Source organism: Nelumbo nucifera, chromosome 3 (assembly GCF_055504915.1).
Source record: "Nelumbo nucifera cultivar China Antique chromosome 3, China Antique-T2T, whole genome shotgun sequence".
In the NCBI taxonomy this organism is placed as follows: Eukaryota; Viridiplantae; Streptophyta; class Magnoliopsida; order Proteales; family Nelumbonaceae; genus Nelumbo; species Nelumbo nucifera.
In genome coordinates this window covers 106,041,217-106,060,402 of record NC_142651.1, presented here as the reverse complement: position 1 = coordinate 106,060,402, position 19,186 = coordinate 106,041,217, and the positions used below count along the sequence as shown (strand labels likewise).

The window sequence follows — 19,186 nt, the reverse complement described above, 5'->3', positions numbered from 1 at the left end:
ACATGGCACTAGACCCAAAGTACAGTGTACTATTGAAAATTTTACTAATAAATAATCTATAAACATATTTTTAAAAGCCTGAAAAACTGAATCACTTATTACATGTTCACAACCCTCGCAAGTGTGTATTAGGAATATCTCCCTATGAAAAAAATCTACAAATATAGAGATATTCCAAATACACAATTACAAAAAGGCTTTAATGAGTGTGTGAGGATAAAATATATATATTTGGGCAAAAATGTTTGTAAAGAAAAACCTTGCCAAAATGCAGCTTAATCTACAAACAACCACAATACATAATATATATGGGAAATTCTATGATGCAGAAAAGATATAGTATAAAAAGAGTTTTGACCAATCAAAATCTATGCATGAATTTTGATAAATAACACTTGATTGGCTATCACATTTATGATTCCAATTCATTACGTAAAAATTTTTCAGATATCATATCTTTTCCATATCATAGTTATATATATATATATATATATATATATATATATATATTATATTTTCCATTTTGGACTAAAACCCTGGCTTTCAAAAAAAATAATAATACCTAAAACCCTAAATGTTTGGCGACAATACGTAATTTGATTGTATTATTTATTATCTATTATTTGGCCACACATAGATCTGACAGGGCATACAGTCTTATCTGAACGAGGGGGTTTAATGGCTTATCACTGATGTCACTCTAGACGTAAGCTCCGACGTCAAGGCTTTACAATGCATTGCACACGCCACATGGCATAGTTTCACCCTTTTTTCCCCACTCGATTAATGTGAATTTGGATATCTACTTTTACCAATTGTTTTTAATACCCAAATTACCCTTATAAGTATGCATCTCATCTGGGCCTACAAATGGGTTGTGTTGGATCAATTATTGTTACTAATTGTCTGAGATGGGATCTGTTCCTCACACTCGGGCGCCTCGCATGCACATCCATCATGCATTGGGAACATCTCCCTTAAATAATAACTTAAAAGTGATGTGATTATGAGACGCGTGTGAGGCGCTTTTAGTGAGGAGCAGATCCGATCTCTGGTCTACGCAATGGGCGTGCCATGCTTTGCCGGTGATGAAGTTCAATTCAATTTCATATAGCCCACAATCAATGGTATTACAGTTTGGTCCAATTCAGTCAGTCTGAAGTCAATTTGCCTTTCGCTTTTGCCAGGAACTATGCTCACAAAAAATGTCTCGGAATCAAAATTCGGTGGGCTTGGCCGTGGCCCACTGCATCCATACAAAATTAATTAAGAAAAAAAATCTCTAAGCGGGCCGTATATGGATTTTACCTACACCATCTGCCATACTTCTGCCACGTGGAGGATAGAAAGACAGATTCTACTGTCTGCTACTTTCTTAATTGTCTCTACTAATAAAGTGGGTTTTTTCTAACCACGTACACGTAGGAGGGGTTTTTCAAATTAATTTCGACGTGGAAAATTCCTTAAGACGTTCAGTTTAGCCTTGTTCGCTATACGATCCGACTACCGGACCCACACTCACAAAGAGAAACAGATAGAGAATCAGAGAAGAGAAGGAGAAGAAATGGACGTAGCTTGACTAGCTTCCTCGAAACGTGCACGTGCAGCCGTGCAGTTAGTGTTTATCTAGCGTCCAGGATTGAGGATTCCATTCAAAATTTTCCATTCTGGAAAATGATGACACAAAATACCAAAAAAAAAAGAAAAGAAAAGAAATGAAGACACAAAATACCAAAAAAAAAAAAAGAAAAGAAATGAAGACACCGCATGAGAGTAAGAATGGGGAGAGAGATGGAGAGAGAGAGAGAGAGAGAGAGAGAATTGCGACTTTGCGAGCAGCGAGCTATATAAGTAGGTAAATAAGGAGGGGTCAAGCAAGTCACAGTCACAGTCACAGCAAGAGTCAGAGAGAGAGAGAGAGAGAGAGAGTGAGGGTGAGGGTGAGGGTGAGGGTGAGAGAGGAGGGCGAAAGACAATAAATTCGTCAATGGCGGGAGAAGGAGACATCGACAATCTTCCGAAGAACGATGCCAACTACACTGCCCTAACCCCACTCTGGTTTCTGGAGAGAGCAGCTCTAGTCCATCCACAGAGGAAATCGATCATTCATGGACGGTTGCAGTATACGTGGCTTCAGACTTATCAGCGTTGCAGACGCATGGCTTCGGCGCTTTCTAAGCATTCGATCGGCCTTGGAAAGACGGTGAGCTTAATTCGGCTAACTTGGATTCTCTCCTTCCTGTTTCTGTTAATTCTTGTGACCTGGCCTATATCTTTCCATTCTTTTCTTCTTTAACATTCTTCTTTTGTTATTTACTTGTTATGTATATTAATCTTTGAATGATGTTACGGACTTGGATTCTTTCCTTCCTGTTTCTGTTAGTTCTTGTGAACTGGCCTATATCTGTCCATTCTTTTCTTCTTGAACATTCTTCTTTTGTTAATTACTTGTTATGTACATTAATTTTTTAATGATGTTACGATGTTTTGGTTTTACTAGTTATTTTATGAGAAAATTTAAAGAACCAAATGGTGCCGATCTGGCATCGATAGCTGCTCTGTTTTATGCATGTATTCTTCATATTCTTTGCGTCTTCCGATCTTTTTCCATGTATCACTTTTTCTTTGAGGATCACTTATTTGTTAATCTACCGATGGCTTGTCTTGAATTTGGAAATGTTTAGAAATACTGGTCTTGATGGCAAGTATGTTTACCGATTAAGAATCTTTAGGCATATACCCTACATGTCGAGTAAAAAGGTCTAATCAGTCATGACAATTTACGTAAATGAAATGCATATAAGGTAATCTTTTTTCTGCAAAACCATGAGATGTGAGGAGTTGGTAAGAAGTCACTCGTTTTTTATTCATGCTATATCATTATATCTGAAACAGAATAGTACAAGAACCAATTAACTCTAAAAACCTGACTACCTGAGCACAGGCTTTGAGATGTTACAATCATACTTTACCTTCTTTCAAAAAAAAAAAAAAGACATCTGAGAGTCAAATGATTATAAATTTATAACTGAACCTAATAACGTTATATCTCAATGAAGCTTATTTTGCCCTGTATGAGATTTTTTAAAATTTGATTCATTTCTGCCATTTCTAGATTTATGTATTAATTTTCTTATTTTATGGATTTGCAGACTCTTGGCCTTGAGAGCTCTCGTGATCTGACTTGAAATATGTGATCTAAATATTCTTGGTTGTACAAATCACATGCCAAGATATCATTTGCATATGGAATGAGCCTGTAAATATGAATAGATAAATAGGATGTAGCACCATCTTAGATTCCTCTTGCGAAATGCCATTATAACATTATTGAAGATTGCCCATGAAAATAAGTTAACCAAAAAGTTTGGAATAAATAGGATTTAGCACTATCTTGGGTATCTGTAGATTTACCTTAAAGCTTACTTTTTCCAGGGTGTCATTAATGAAGAATGTCTGATAAATAACTTAACCAAATTCAGAATTCCTTGAGTTATACTTACTAATATCAAAGAGCCTAATGTGTTTTGTTGTGCTTGAATAACTAGGGGATTCTGAGCTATACTAGTTTCTAACTAATCTAGCCTTCAAATTACTCATCTCCTCATATTCTTGTAATTTAATTGATCACACAGTTGATGTGACTGAGTGCTTCTCAAATGAAAAGTAGGGCTTTAACTGTTTCTGCCAATATCAAAATTGCAGACTTGGGGAAATTTTTGCTTCACTAGGGAAAGAAGTAAATCAAAGTTCGTGCATTTGGAAGCCAAATAAACCACTATATTCTTAGATTTTGATCAATCCTCCATTTTTCAGTTAATATCATTTTGTTCGGACTGAACAAAACACTGGATTGCCAATGACCCAGTATCTGAGATTGCCACTCAGTGTCCTTTCAAGTTTCAAATATGGAGGCACAGGATCAAACCTGTGTAACTAAAGGCTCTTTGTGGTAAGGTTAGTGCCTAGTGGACCTCATCTAAACCAGCTCTGTCTTGGCCCCCTAATCCCCTTGTAATGTGTGATGTGTAAAATGTAATATGTAATACCAAATAACACATTAGCACTTAAGGTGTGAACATAGAAAGGTGGAACCTGGATTCAATACTTTAGGGTCCACATCCAATTATTCCCTACATATAAAAAGGGCCTTTTTATTGGTGGGTATATCGTGCTGTCAATGGGTCTTGTCTGGTTTGGGTCAGGGTAGACCTGGATCCAACCTGATAAGAGGGGGAAAGGGAGAGGGAGAGAGAGGGAGGGCTGGGTTGGGCTCTGCCCCTATGAACAAGGGCTATATTTTTTAGCAAATTTGTAAGTTCTTAGATAACTTCTTACCACTTCAGCTCAGTGCAATCAGTCTTCCTTTTGTTCTTTTAAAGTCTTTCCTTCTCTAGGGGTGCTCATCAAAAACTGGAAAACTGATCTTAACTGAAAAATCTGGTTAACATTTGGTTTTGGTTAACCTAAAAGAAAAACCTACGGTTAACCGAACTAACTGGTGTATATATATATTTATAATACATATTATATTTGTATTATATAAATACATATTATATTTGTATTATATAAATACATATTATATTTATAATATATATTATAAATATAAAAAATGAAGAGATGAACCAATCAAAAACCAAACCTATAAACCAGTTAACACATTGATTTAGGTTTGACCTTGGTTTGGGATTTTACAAAAACTGAAGGGCTGGTTTGTTTTCAAAAAACGAAAAAGCCCATGGTTCAGTTAACTGAACCGTGAGCATCCCTATCCTTCTCTCTGGCGTGGTCATTGGTCATGCTTTCCTCATCTTGTCACCAAGTGGGTCTACTCCTAAGTTCTCTTTAATGTACACATTTCTAACTCTGCTCATTCATCCACTCAGGTAAACTTCTTGTTTTTTTCAAAATTTCCAACATGTTTCTTGATTTCCCAGCATTCTTTCCCATATAACAATGCTAGTCTTAAGCTTTGTAGCAGCACTGTTATACATTGTGCTTTCTGATGACTCTGTCCAAATATCTTATTCATGAGAAACAGGGTGGTGTCTTATTCTGATAAATTTAATAACTTGTAATTTATGCCAATTTTATCTGACTCTTTTTTCTGGAATTATGATGAAAGTTGTGAAACTATTATGTGTGAGCTTTCCAAGAATGCATATGATGTAAATAAAATTACAAGAGCAAAATTCCCCCAATTTTTTCCTTGTGTTTAGCCTATTGGCCATTTTCCTGATTTTCTGTATAAAATCCAAGTTGACGGTGTAATGGAATCCTTTCTCTTTTCTCATTCTGGCAGGTAGCTGTAATTGCACCAAATGTCCCAGCCATATATGAGGCTCACTTTGGAGTTCCAATGGCTGGAGCTGTGGTAAACTGTGTCAACATTCGCTTAAATGCACAAACTGTTGCTTTTCTTCTGGGGCATTGTTCTGCTGCTGCTGTTATGGTGGACCAAGAATATTTTTCCTTGGCAGATGAAGCCTTGAAGATTTTAGCAGGGAAAAGCCAAGGCAACTTTAGACCTCCACTTATGATTGTCATAGGTGATGAAAATTGTGATCCTAGGGCACTAAAATATGCTCTAGATAAAGGGGCTATAGAATATGAGAAGTTTTTGGAAGGTGGTGACCCTGAGTTTGCTTGGAGACCACCAAAGGATGAGTGGCAGAGCATTGCTTTGGGTTATACCTCTGGAACGACATCCAGCCCAAAGGGGGTTGTGTTGAGCCACCGGGGGGCATATATCATGGCTTTGAGTGATTGCGTCATATGGGGGTTAAGTGAAGGGGCTGTGTACCTCTGGACTCTTCCCATGTTTCACTGCAATGGGTGGTGCTTCACTTGGGCACTTGCAGCTCTCTGTGGGACAAACATTTGTCTTCGCCAGGTATGTGGATATACAGAATAATCATGCATAATTTAATAAGTCTAGTGCTTCTCAATTCTTATAGTAATGTAGTTAACTTCTGAAGTTAGGTCATCCGGAGGCATATGTTGCTTCAGAACATGTCTGTTTCCTAGTAGTACTTGTGGTTGTCTTTGCCATCTTTTGATGAAAAGAGATGCGATTTATTGATTGAGGCATCAGCTAGGATGTATACATAATTCATGATCTGTGCACCCTATTGCATGGGAATTAAACTTCTGAATCCAGTCTGTGAAGTTATTTTCAGTGATATTTGGTTTTTATGCAAGAAAAATAGCTGCTTCTACCTGCAAGATGTAGAATCATCTGAACCCAGTCCATGATTTAGCAACATAATACCAGGCTTAATTAACCCATGTCTGGCAGTTGGGACATTTTTTGATTTGAGTGTTGATTAAAGCACCCCTGTTTTTGCTTTGAATAAAACATATATACATTTTTTGTTTTTGTATATAAAAATTAAAAATGAAAAGCTAGTATTTTGCCTGCTGTGAAATTTATGAACACCCACCTATGACCTATGACCAAGGAAATTTCCTTCGGTTTTCTAACAATCCTATGAATCTCCACAGTGGTTTTTTTAATACAAAATTCCAGTCTTTTGGCCTTAACAAAACCCCCCCTATTGTTTAGATAAAAGGTGCAAATAGCCTTCCTTTTGTCATCATTCCAAATAAAAAATGTTAATATAATGCATTAATTTCACTTCTTCAGCTATTTTGCCTTACTTTGTCCAAGAAGAGTAAGGAGTGTCTAGCAAAATAAATTAGTGGAGGGTAAAGTTGAAACTTTAGATTGTATATGACAATGCAATAACAATGATAAGGTTATTTTGGTAACTTTAATGTCTTTGTAATTGAAAAGCCAAGGGAAAGGAGGTATTTGCACTTTTTTTTCAAAACTATAGGGGAGGCCATTGGTAGCGTCAAAACACAAAGGTGGTTTGTAGTATTGTTATTTAGATGTTTTCTATAATTTTGCCTAAAAATAATACAAAAATAATAACAAACCAATAAAAATTAATAAATAAATATTTTTCAAAAATATTTGCTTATAAATAAAGCTCTCACGGGTCCTGACTAGTTTGTACATCTTTTTAGTTAGTCACTGTTACTTAAAAAATAAAGGCCCTTATTAAGATTATTTTTGTGTGAATGGGACTTTAATGCATTCCTGGTTATGTATACTTTTTGTACTGTACCATGCTTACATTACCTTATACTGAACCGAATAAATTAAGTAATTAACAACTACCACATATAGGAGAGTCACATATACACCTAAGGTGCTTACAAAAAGGCATGCACCTCATGTCATAATGTCGTATGCTCTTACCTTTTAAGCCAATTATGGTCTTGCCGTCTTGGGTTGGAGGTTAAAAGTTTTTATTTATTTTAACTCGAGACCAAGTTTCAAAACTAGTTCAGGGGAGCCGGTTTAGGATCCCTCCATCTCCTGAACCGGTCAGATAAGGGCGTATCGGAAGGGTCCCAGAATGATATGTATTGGTCGATACGTAACATATTTTGAACCTTGCTCGGGACACAAGAATCAGTAGAACATTCAAATTTCTTGATTAACTCGGGACACGACCAATTTCCTATTTCTTTCTGGAATTTTCCTCATTAGTGGTCTGAGTTCTTTTTACTTTTGTAACAGGTTACAGCCAAATCTGTCTACTCTGCCATAGCCAACCAAGGGGTTACCCACTTCTGTGCTGCACCTGTAGTACTCAACACCATAGCAAATGCTCGTAAAGATGAAGCCATCCTCCCTCTTCCTCGCCTCGTCCGTGTGATGACAGCCGGTGCAGCACCACCTCCATCTGTTCTGTTTGCAATGACCCAGCTTGGTTTCCGTGTCACCCACACTTATGGTCTCTCTGAGACCTATGGACCTTCCACAGTATGTGCATGGAAGCCTGAGTGGGACTCTCTTCCCCCTGAAACCCAAGCCCGCCTCAATGCCCGCCAGGGTGTACGCTACGTTGGTATGGAGGGCCTGGATGTTGTCGACCCAAAAACCATGGCACCCGTCCCTGCTGATGGTACTAGTCTTGGAGAAATTGTGATGCGTGGGAATAGTGTAATGAAGGGCTACTTAAACAACCCCAAGGCCAACGAAGAGGCTTTTCATGGGGGTTGGTACCATTCTGGGGACCTCGGCGTGAAGCATCCAGATGGGTACATAGAGGTTAAGGACAGGGCGAAGGACATCATTATATCTGGAGGTGAAAACATTAGCAGCTTGGAGGTGGAGAGTGCTCTGTACCACCACCCTGCAGTCTTAGAGGTGGCCGTGGTGGCAAGGCCAGACGAGAGGTGGGGAGAGTCGCCTTGTGCCTTTGTGACATTAAAGCCTGGCATGGATGATGGTGGATCAGACCAACAACATATGGCCGAGGATATAATGAAGTTCTGCCGTAAGAAGCTTCCAGCTTATTGGATTCCAAAATCTATACTCTTTGGGCCTCTGCCCAAGACATCCACAGGGAAGGTACAGAAGCATCTGCTGAGAAAGAAAGCTAAGGAGATGGGACCTGTCAAGAAGAGCAGACTGTAGCCTCCTCCATTGCGCAACATCAGGGGGGGGAGTACCTATTACTACCACTCTTTCTAGTAGCCAAAAGGTTGCATAGTAATTAAATAGTAAGTTTTCCCATTTGTTATTACTCGACTCCTTTCGGCCTTCATTGTAAATCATTATGGTAGTCGAGAGTTCTCTGGAAGCGATTGTTGGTTCAAGTTTTCAAAAGTTCTGTAAAAAAGATGCCTGTTTGTGGACTCAACCAATATATAAGGAGTTTCTGCGAGTTGAAGTGTTGGGACCACTCCATGTGGTTGCGACTCGTGAATGCAGTAATGGGTTAACGGTTAACCCCTGAAACCTGAACGTTATGTTTTTCCAATGCAATCAGATCAAAGCAGTGAAGAAACCAATAAATGGATTTGTCACATCGAATTAGATCTTGGTTTTAACAGCATACATACTATCTTTTTATTTCCATTCTACCCTTGATTTCATATTTCCAATCCTATCTTCTTTTAAAATATTTTATATTTCCAATCCTTCCCCCTCTTAAAATGATGGAATTATATATATATATATATATATATATATATATATATATATATATATATATATATATATATATATAATAGATCTTACCCATTTATAATAAAGAGAAATGGATGAGTGTCCAAGTCGAACACCCTGATTTTACATTTCCAATTCTACCCTTCCTTTATTTCATATTTCCAATCTTATCCCCTCTTAAAATGCTGATTTTATATTTTTAATTTTACCTCTTCCCTGATTTCATATTTCCAATCCTACCCCCTCTTAAAATGATGGAATTATATATGTATATATGACAATGTTTTGTCAAAAAGCCTGATTTTTTATTTTCCATTTTTTCCCTTTATCATGTTTTTTATTTTAAATCTTGATTTTTGAATTTTTTTGGTGGAATTGCAATCCCTTGTAACTGGTCTAGGGTTTTACACCAAAATTAGGAAGAATTGGAGAAAGGGGGAGAGTTATATTTTAGTAGGACTCTTTAATTTTGACCTAGGAAGTGGCGCTCTAGTTTTTTAGGGTTCCTTGAGGTTTTTTGAAGGGTAGTGACAGCCTCTTCTCTCTTTGCTCCCACTCTCACAAAAAAAAGAATCTTTGGAGGAAGGGGCTTCTAGGGTTTCAAGAAGGTGTTTAAGGGTTGTGTAGTTGAAAACAAATTTTTAGGAGAAATGGGATTCGGGGGAGGAGGTACTAGACCTCTTTGGGGCTAGAACTATCACTACAATAAAGTTGGATGGTATAAATTACTTAGAATGGTGTTCATGGGAAATTGTGGTATGTCACCGGTGAGGAAAATAAACCTGAAATTAATCCCTGATGGGTATAAGAGAACTACATGGTGATGATTTGGTTGTGTAATTTCATGTTGTCCTATATAAGTAAGAACTTTTTATGGGCTAACATAGTTAAGGATATTTGGGATAGAGTAGCAGAAGCCTATTTAAAGAATGAAAATGTTGCTAGAGCCTATCGATTGAGAAACCAGGTGATTGTTACTAGGCAAGGAGATAAGTCTTTTGTTATTTATTTTTTAGCCCTAAAAACCTTATGGTAGGAGATAGATCATTTGGAGATTGTGGTTTGGAAAGTAGCAATGATGCAACAACTTATCAGAAACTAGCAGAAAAGAATAGGGTTTTTGAGTTTTTAGTTGGACTTAACCTTGAGTATGATATTGCACGACAATATATTCTTTTCCGAATGGCAAATTCAACTTGTAGTTTCAAAAACTGGTCTTCAAAGAATAAAACTTGTAGTTTCAGAATGGCAAATTCAACTCATTAAAAATTTATCTCTGAAGAAAGTATTGAAGAAACAGAGGAAGAGTTATTTCGGCCACTTAAGCCATAATCAAATACCCCCTTGGTCAATAGGTACAGAATCGATACGGGTTCATATGGAACTTGAGAGAGATACTATAAAAATTGGAAAACGAAGACCCATTCCCTGATTGAAAACGAAATCTTAGCGAGAATAGAGATCATTTCCTGCCTACATGAACACAATGAGGGTTAGCAGGGGGTATGCCCAAATTAGCCTGCAACGAGTTGTGGTGGCTATGGCCGAGAGGAACGAAAAATAGAGGAAAGCGGAAAGAAGAAAAATGAGGAGAGAAAGGGGAAGGGGAAGAACTGAAGAAGAGAGATCGAGGGAGAGAGAGAGATGTGAAGGAATATGAGGTGAAGGGGATCACCGTTGTTCATGTATCGTGAGGTCGGGGAAGATGAACAGTGTTTTCTCATTCGAATAATTATTACAAGGGTAGTATGGAGATTAAAAAAATATTGCAATGGCCTTTTTGGACCGAAGGGGGTCTTTGTAATTTACCCTAAAAAGAATGATGTACGTTTTATCAAAAAAACCTTTAGGGAAATTGTTTAAAGGTAAAATTCCACTTTAGTACCTGAACTTTGGAGGTAGTGTCAAGTTATTACTCTAACTTTCAAACGTGTCATTCCAGTACCCAAACTTTCAAAAAGTGTCATGTTGGTCCAAAACCGTTAATAGACTTGTTCATGGGCCGGGCTTTGGGCCTGACTTACACTGTGTCGGGTTTGGGCTTTGGGATGGGCACCCTTCAAAATTTGGCAAAAGTCAAACCCAAGCCCGACCTATGAACAGGTCTAACCGTTAACGTCTCAAAAAGTGTCAAGTTAGTCCAAAACCATTAATAGAGCTTAAATGTCATATAAAAGGACAAAAATGTCTTTTACCTATCATCTAATTTTCTTTTGATTTGTATCCGATCTCTAACTAGTAACCAGCTCTGATGCCAAGCTAGTTAATGAGCTTCTAAAACCATATCTCTACAAATGCTCATTGAAGCTATAGCATCTTACACACATAAAACTCGAAACCAATGCATATGGAGCTTGACGATGTGATCAGAAAACTTAGGCCTTATATTCATCATGGATCCTCCCTCTAAAAAGTTGGAGCATCTTCAGCTGCATAGAAATCACTCAATGATACGAGGTCCTTGAACAAGTAGGTTCTGGCACTTACTCTGACGTTTACAAGGTTGTTCGCCTCTCCGACGGTCTCAGTGTCTCACCATTGCCTTGAAAGAGGTCCACAATGTGATGAAATCTTCATTTTGAAGACGTTGTTCAGTAACACTTCATTCAGACGTGATGAAATCTTTGGTTCAAAGTGATTGCAAAAAAAAAAAAAAAATACTGATAGCCAATGCAATTCCAAGGATTTGTTTCAAAAAGATGAGAAAAATACAGATGTACGTAGAAAATGAAATTGCACATGAACACATCTTAGATAAAAATGTTATGCCTGAAAACATGCTTTTGGTGGGAAAGTTGAATACAGAGAAATCTTGCCCTGAGTTAACCAATTTTGACAGCAATGGAGACCAACAACCCCATAATCAGGTATATAATTATCATTGGCCTTATTTACTTTTTATCTGCATCATTTACAGATGTGGCATACTTCTCAATCTGGGACTTGATCCTTTTTTTTGGAGGGGTGGGGTGGTGTGGGGGCTGGTGGGGAGGGAAAGAGGGATGTGAGTCTCCAGTAGTTCAAATCTTCTGTCAGGCTGCAATGACATTCTTAAACTCGTTTGACCTATCCTGGTTCTCCCTTCCGTCTCGTTTTGGTTAGAAGTGGGCCTAGCATCTAAAGGTAGAAAACAATGAATGTGTGTCTTCATTAGTTCAAAATCTCAAACATCTCAATCGGTTCAGTTTCACGGTAGAGGACAATGAACAGTGTCTTTTTTTGAAGGGCAGTTTTAATATTTTCAAAAATTTTAAGTTGCACATGTCATCACGTGATCAGCTAATTGACGATCGATTAACGGTAGGGACCAATTTGACACTTTTTGAAAGTTTGGGTATTGTAGTGACACATTTGAAAGTTTGGGTACTAACTTGACACTATCCCCAAAGTTCAAGGTACTAAAGTGAAATTTTCCCTTGTTAAAATTCACCCTTACTTTCCACTATTTCTCTTAAAACACACTGTAACATTTCAAAACGTCCAAAGAACCCATGTCATTAACTTGACCTTCTAACCGGTGTTAGTAGATTACCATTTCACACTTTATTATATGTGACCTATTTTTCAATATCCCAAAATATCTGAACCGAGAAGGCTGTATTAGAGGTTGTGTGACCAATTACAACCTTCTGCATTATCAGCTTTGCAATTACATTTCCCATGTGTAACAGAGCATCCTTTCATAATCAAGATTGACAGGAGACAATTTTTTTTAGGGAAAATTCCTGATAGGTATCCTATACTTTAGGTTGAGTGCCAATTTAGTACCTGAACTTTAAAATGTGACAATCTAGTACCCAAAATTTCATTTTGCAACAATCTAGTACCCGGCGTTAACCAGCCGTCAAGTGACATGTAAAAGGACAAAAATGCCCTTCAAATGTAAACTCCCAATCTTACTCCTCTGTGTAAATGCTACCTCTCTCCACTGTCCTCACAACAACAAAATGCATTTTAATGATAGAATTGCCATGGGTTGTGGGTGAATGATGCCATGGGGAAGTAATGGGGGTAGGGTTGGCACGGTGGAATTGGTAACGGCCTGATCTCTTTTTGAGCCAAGATAAATGAAAAACCGGATGGAGCTTGCAGTCATTTGTTAGGGCAAGTTTGTATGCCACCGGCTCAATTATTTCTAAATTCTCTCTATTCTCTTCAAGTCGGCCATGTTCTTCATCTTGTTGTGGGCTCATACAAAATTCTCCTTGAGTTCAGGCAGTATGCGGTCTCGTTCTATCAAAAGGTCGTCAACTATTTCTTCTACCTTAGCAGTGCCTGGGACATAAGATAGAGGGGAGGGGGAGGCATACCATAAACGATCTAGAAGGGAGTAAACTTGGTTGCCGAATGATAGGTGGTATTATAAAACCACTGGGCCCAAGTGTGAGAGTGTGTGCTGGCAAAAGAGTTTGGATCGTTTGTTCCTTAGTACAGAAAACTTTTTGTCCCGTCCAATCCTATTCAAACATGTCATCTTCGCCCAGCATATTTAAAATTAACGGAAAATTACTTTTTAATGATGGTATGGACTTTATTATTTATCAAATACGCTTAACCCACTCACCCTTCGTACCCACTTTCTCTTTTCATTCCCAAATACCACTGTGAGTTCGTCTCTTCTTCTCCCTTCCCTCTCCACTCACCGCCCCTTTGCCGCTACAGCCGCCGATAGTTCCATCCCTCGTCGATTCAAGTTTTTCTCTTGCGGTTTTCCTCTCTCCCTACCGATTGACACGTTATTGCATTCCGGCCACCGATTCAAGTTTCTCTCCCACAGTTCTTTTCTCTTCCCACCAACACGCTGTTGTACTCTGGCCACATAGGATCCCTCCTCACCGCTACAACCCTCGCCGGTGCCATATTCCGGTCAGCTCCATAACCTTGCCTCACCCTTGCAACTCTTATGGTTCCTATTTCGCCCCTGCAGCAATCTGAAGTGTAATATTGTAAATATGGGATTTTAAATGGCAATTAGAAATCAGTAAACAACCACACCGATCTTTTTAATCAAACATTGCCAATGTTATTTAATTTTAGTATAATGATATGAATCTGACCAACAATAATTTAATGGATTTCAGGCTTGTAATCCAATTTGTTCCATCTTTGATGAATTTTTTGAATCCATAGAGCACAAATGGATCAAGAACAAGGATGACGAGCATAGATGATATAGCTGAAGTTTACATTGATTTTATCAAAACATGCTTGTTCAATTCCCATATGTAACATTCATTGAAATGAAAAGGCAATATTATATACAGAGTAGAGCAAAAGAAAAGCCTTATACGATTTATTTAGGCCTAATCTGTTTTCCTTGGATAATAAGACCAGACATCAAGTGACCACCCTTCACCTACTTCCCCATCTTCTCCTATGTCGTTAAATAACTCATCCATCTCTATTTCCACCCATCCATCTTCTCCTCTAGGGTAATGTGCCTCTTGTTGACCCATTAACATGGATGGCAACAATATGGGTGGTTGCAAGGTGAACCTACATACAATGTTGAAAATTACTCCAGTATATAGCTAGTGAGGCAATTAGGGATCTAGATACAAAATATGGATATCTCCACCCTTAGTTTTGGCAAGCCTTACAGACTCTGATGAGGCAACCGTCTCCAACAGTTGGTAGCAACTTCTCTGGCGGTCAGTGGCACTGGTGGAACCAGATGTGAGAGAGGAGGAAGAAAAAGAAGAGGGAGAAAGACGAGTTCGAGATAGAGAAAGGAATGAAAGGCTTGATAGTTTGGGCGGGTTGTCAAAATTTCAAATGCATTTCATCACTTTTTGAGTCCAGGCTGCCGTTAAAGGTTTAGACCGTTAATTTCAAATGTAGAAAGATCTATGACGTGTTCAAAATGTATTGGACGGAATAAAAAAATTTTTATCCTTAGGGGACAAACGATCCGAACTCAAGTGTGATAGGTGGCAAAATACATTAAATAAGTTTCTAAAACCACTCAGCCCAAGTGTGAATGTGCCATTTTGAAAAAAGTTGAAGGGTAATTTCGACCATGCACCGGCTTTAAAACGCATCTGAGTGCGTTCAGATCCGGCTCGCGCATTATGATTTTCAGATTTGAAAATAAAATTTAAATCAGTATTAAGAGGAGGCACCAAATAGGTTTGAAGTCTGAAAAGCAACGTTTTCAAACCTTAGACATCTGAAAAGTGCAATCAAATGCCACCTAAGTAATTAGATTGTAAATTATAAGGTACTTTTAGTAAAATACAAACTATAAAATTGGTTTAATTAAATCTGTGAAACTATAGATGTATTTTAGTAAAATGACCTTTTTGTTAATGGTTTTTTATTGTTGAATCCACCCCACAAATCTTACCTCCATCGTACAGTTGAGGTAGGTGCCAATTCAGAATTGATGCCAATACACAGGCAGCGTTGATGATGTTTAGGTGGAGGTGTTTAAAATTTTGAATCGTTATAGTTCTGCATTGGAATTCAAAGTTCTAAGGTGAAGTGCAGTCTACTTGTCCCTTTCTAAATATATACAGCTGTGGTGGTCCATGCTTCTTTTATAACACTATATTCAATTAAATTAAAACGAAAAATATCAAATCAAAGTGGCTGGGTCCATAACCCACAAGTCCCAGGGTCGAAGCCTGGCTCTGATATAGGAGAAAGTCTTCTGGTGACAATTTATTTTTTTCCAAAAACAATTTATTTTGGAAAGTATGCATTGAGCACAATAAGCATTGCAAAAATCAGTAAGATAAATAAAGCACCAAATAAACTATTAAACTTAATACATGCAAATAGACTTTTTTTTTTCATTTAATTTTGTCCTTGATTTTTTTTTTTTTTTGAGGGGGTGTGAGGAAAATTTACCCCGAGAGAACATTTTAAATGGAGAAAGTAATCAAATTCTGGTATTTAAGCATTTTTTTATTTTGATTTGATGAATTCTCTGACTAAACACTCGTAAATTGCAGACCTACCTTACCTAAAACATCTATACCCAACCCTGTAGCCTGTAGGTTCCATGAATCATGAAACTAAAGCACCAAATAAACTGAAAGAATCTATCACTATCAGTCCCCTTCATTGGTTCGAAACAAAGCCAGCGCCCCATCTTCGCAATTCCCATGAACCTGGCAAAGCTTCCAACTTTGCATATTTTTATTAAATGAACTTTGTCCCACATCGGTTGCTAATAATTATCTAGAAGTGTTCTTCAAAGCGTCCGAGCTATCAAAGGGCTCGTACCTCTGTATCCTTAAGTTCTAAGAAGACAGGAATCAATGTCTGGTGGATGAATTCGAATCGTGCGATCAGAGCGTGATTAATTTGCCTTGGTATCTACGGGCCTAGAACAGGTTGGGCTGAGAACGATCCTCTATTAAAGCCAAACTCCCAAGGTTTCTATTAAACTGAAATATTTAGATTAAGGCAAGTTCATAACGAATCAGAGTGGCGCAGCGGAAGCGTGGTGGGCCCATAACCCACAGGCCCCAGGATCGAAACCTGGCTCTGATATTAAGAATTTCAGAGAAAGGCTTTCAGCTCTCTTTTGCCAAACTTCACTTTTTTGTTTCTTCTTTTCGCTTTAAGCTGTTTCACTCTCTCTCTCTCTCTCTTCTTTTGGGCTTCCTACAAACACGTTAATAGAACTTTTCAACAATTAATCCATATATGGCTTTAAAAAAAAAAAACAATTAACATATATGAATATTTATTTTCTTTTAAGATACACAAATATTCTAACAATCAGGGAGTGAGGGAGGTTTATATACTAATGTCTAGAACCCGCTTGCTGCATCATGCATGGCATACATAGAGAAATTGGATTTGCTCCCCATAGCGCGCCTCACACACTCACACCAACCTCATAGCACATGGCATCCGTGCATATCTTCCCATAAATGACAGTATATAAGTACACTAGATGTTTTCAATGCACAATTAAAAGCTTTAAAAGCTTTGTGAGATTGGTGTGAAGCAAGCTCTATGAGTAACAAATCTGGATTCATAGATAGAAGTTTTCAATTTCATTTTGAGAATTTATATTTTATTAGATGAATTTTGTCCCACATCCTTACCCAAAAAAAAAAAAGAAAAAAAATTTGTCCACATTAGTGATTATTAATAAATTTATATATATGTATATATGTATGTATGTATGTATATTTCACATCATCATGATTCGACCACAGTTGAACCTCTTACCCATGAGCCTCTTACTTCTTTGAACATTGTTTCAAAGTATGCAAAGGATAGAATAGCATGACCTTACTTGAATAGGCCCGTTCCATAAGCCAAGCAGGTACTTAATCTGGTGGTTGAGATGGTCACATGGTTGTAGACTCAACCGTTTTTTGTCTCCATTTCGGTACACGGTAATTAACTGATGTTGAATACACGAATATATCATCCTCTTATAGTTTGATTCCTAAGGTTAGTGATGAAGGGAAATTTGGCCCGACTTCGCAATCACCCGACACGCGGCAAAAGCAAGCAACTCGGGGCAGCAGAGCGCCCAAAACGAGCACCGAAAGTAACGAAGTCCAAGCTCACTACTGAGCCCGAACTCCACCAGACCAGATTCTCTACTAGGAGCCCGAGCTCCCTACCAAGAACCCGAGCTCCCTAGGAGTCTGAAGCTCCCTACCGAGAACCCGAGCTCCCTACTGGAGTTCGAGCTCCCTATTAAGAACCCGAGCTCCCTACTGAGGACCCGAGCTCCCTGCAAGGAGCCCGAACTATCTCGGGTTCTAAGCCACAGCCGTGACCCGAGCTGGCACATGGCAGCTCGGAACACTCCCCAAACCGAACTCAAGACATCTCGATCGCCACTCCAGCACTTCGCTTCTGAAACACCAGACTGACCAAACGTACCTGACACCGAGGACGTCCGTATCCATGGGCGGCGCACCTGACTGATTTGGGATCTGACGCCTGACAGCCGCACTTCAAACGGCCTCCCGCTACCGCCACCCACCACCGTCGTTACCAGCCGCAGAGACGGCTCCGACAAAAGGAGCAGTGGCGGTTCTGTCTGGCCAGAGGGGATGACATCCGAACTGGCAGGAGCTCAGAGATAATCATGCCCGACCTGACAGAAGCTTGGAAGTGAGTGTGCGAGGTGGTTATAAAAGGCTCCCTACCCCCCAAGAACAAGGTATGCTAACTATTGCGCTATCTGGCTTATTTTGCCTTTGAAAGATTCTAACTTGAGCTTCGGAGCCCTTACGCCGGGTTCTCCCCGGAGCTTCTTCTCCCCCTCCATTTCAGGTCCCCTGCCACTCAGTTCAGAGGCAAGATCGTTGACAGCTAAGACCGGCCGGATTGTGCATCATCAATTGGCGCCATCTGTGGGAAAGCTTCAAAAGGCCTCCCTCCAAACTCTCATACCCCTTTCTTCTTCTTTGAAAAACTCAACACTCATGGCCTCTTCTAGCAACGCCGGACGCGGTACAGAGACAAACACCACCGGGGAACAGCCTCAAGTTCCCGTGGTGTGCGTTGGGCAGTTCACCATCCCCCTCTCGGTGGATGGAATTCCCAATCTGAATACGCCACAAGCAGTGGCGCCTATAAACCTTCCTGCCACAAACATCCCCTTTCCTCTCCCCATCGAGACTACCTTCGTTGAACCAACCGCCGTTCCCTTGGCAGCTAGCCAAAACCGGTTGGACGACCTGATCCAGTGCATGCGGGCAATGCAAGCCCAGATGCAACAGTTCCAGCAACACCAGCTTTACCAGCACCAAGTGTTGCACAACCTCTCCCAGTATCACTATCAACAGCAGTTCCCCCAACTGCCACCGAACCAACCACTACTTCCACCTCACCACCCTGCTCCGAAGCCGGTCAAGGCCTCTCCACAGGATGGGCGCCCCCACCAAGGAAAGGCCTCCAGGCCCCAGAACCCCCCAAACAGCCAGGCCTCGTCCCCAGGCCGGAGAGAGAGAAAAGTCATCCCCGTCTCGCAGCTCGCAGGCGGGTCGGGAACCTCGCCCGCGAGATCGGCACCTCGGGGCTCAAAACTGGAGTTCCCACTCACGGAAAACCAATTCGGCGCACTAGCAACAGCGGACAACCAGCATTCCGGGCCCATCGAGCTCGGCAACACGAAGGCCAGCAGCGCCAGCACAAGGCCCACTCAACAGTGAAGGCGCCGACGAAGTCGACGAA

The 19,186-nt window shown here is 39.5% G+C and overlaps 1 protein-coding gene and 1 non-coding gene across 2 annotated transcripts; both read left to right on the top strand.

Moving 5' to 3' along the window:
* The first annotated feature begins 1,775 nt into the window (after positions 1–1,775).
* LOC104598812 (acetate--CoA ligase CCL3) lies at positions 1,776–8,744 on the top strand. Its single transcript, XM_010261045.3, has 3 exons — positions 1,776–2,203; positions 5,303–5,893; positions 7,592–8,744. The coding sequence occupies exons 1-3, from the start codon at positions 1,988–1,990 to the stop codon at positions 8,492–8,494; spliced, it is 1,710 nt and encodes a 569-aa protein (XP_010259347.1). The 5' UTR covers positions 1,776–1,987; the 3' UTR covers positions 8,495–8,744.
* Positions 8,745–16,456: 7,712 nt separating this feature from the next.
* On the top strand, positions 16,457–16,528 carry TRNAM-CAU (transfer RNA methionine (anticodon CAU)). Its single transcript has one exon. It is a non-coding gene; the product is annotated as a tRNA-Met (tRNA).
* Positions 16,529–19,186: the final 2,658 nt, after the last annotated feature.

Excerpts from the sequence above, each read along its gene's own strand:
- LOC104598812 (XM_010261045.3), top strand. The coding sequence starts at position 1,988 with ATGGCGGGAGAAGGAGACATCGACAATCTTCCGAAGAACGATGCCAAC. Across the intron at positions 2,204-5,302 it reads CGATCGGCCTTGGAAAGACG|GTAGCTGTAATTGCACCAAA; the intron begins GTGAGCTTAATT and ends TCATTCTGGCAG. Across the intron at positions 5,894-7,591 it reads CAAACATTTGTCTTCGCCAG|GTTACAGCCAAATCTGTCTA; the intron begins GTATGTGGATAT and ends CTTTTGTAACAG.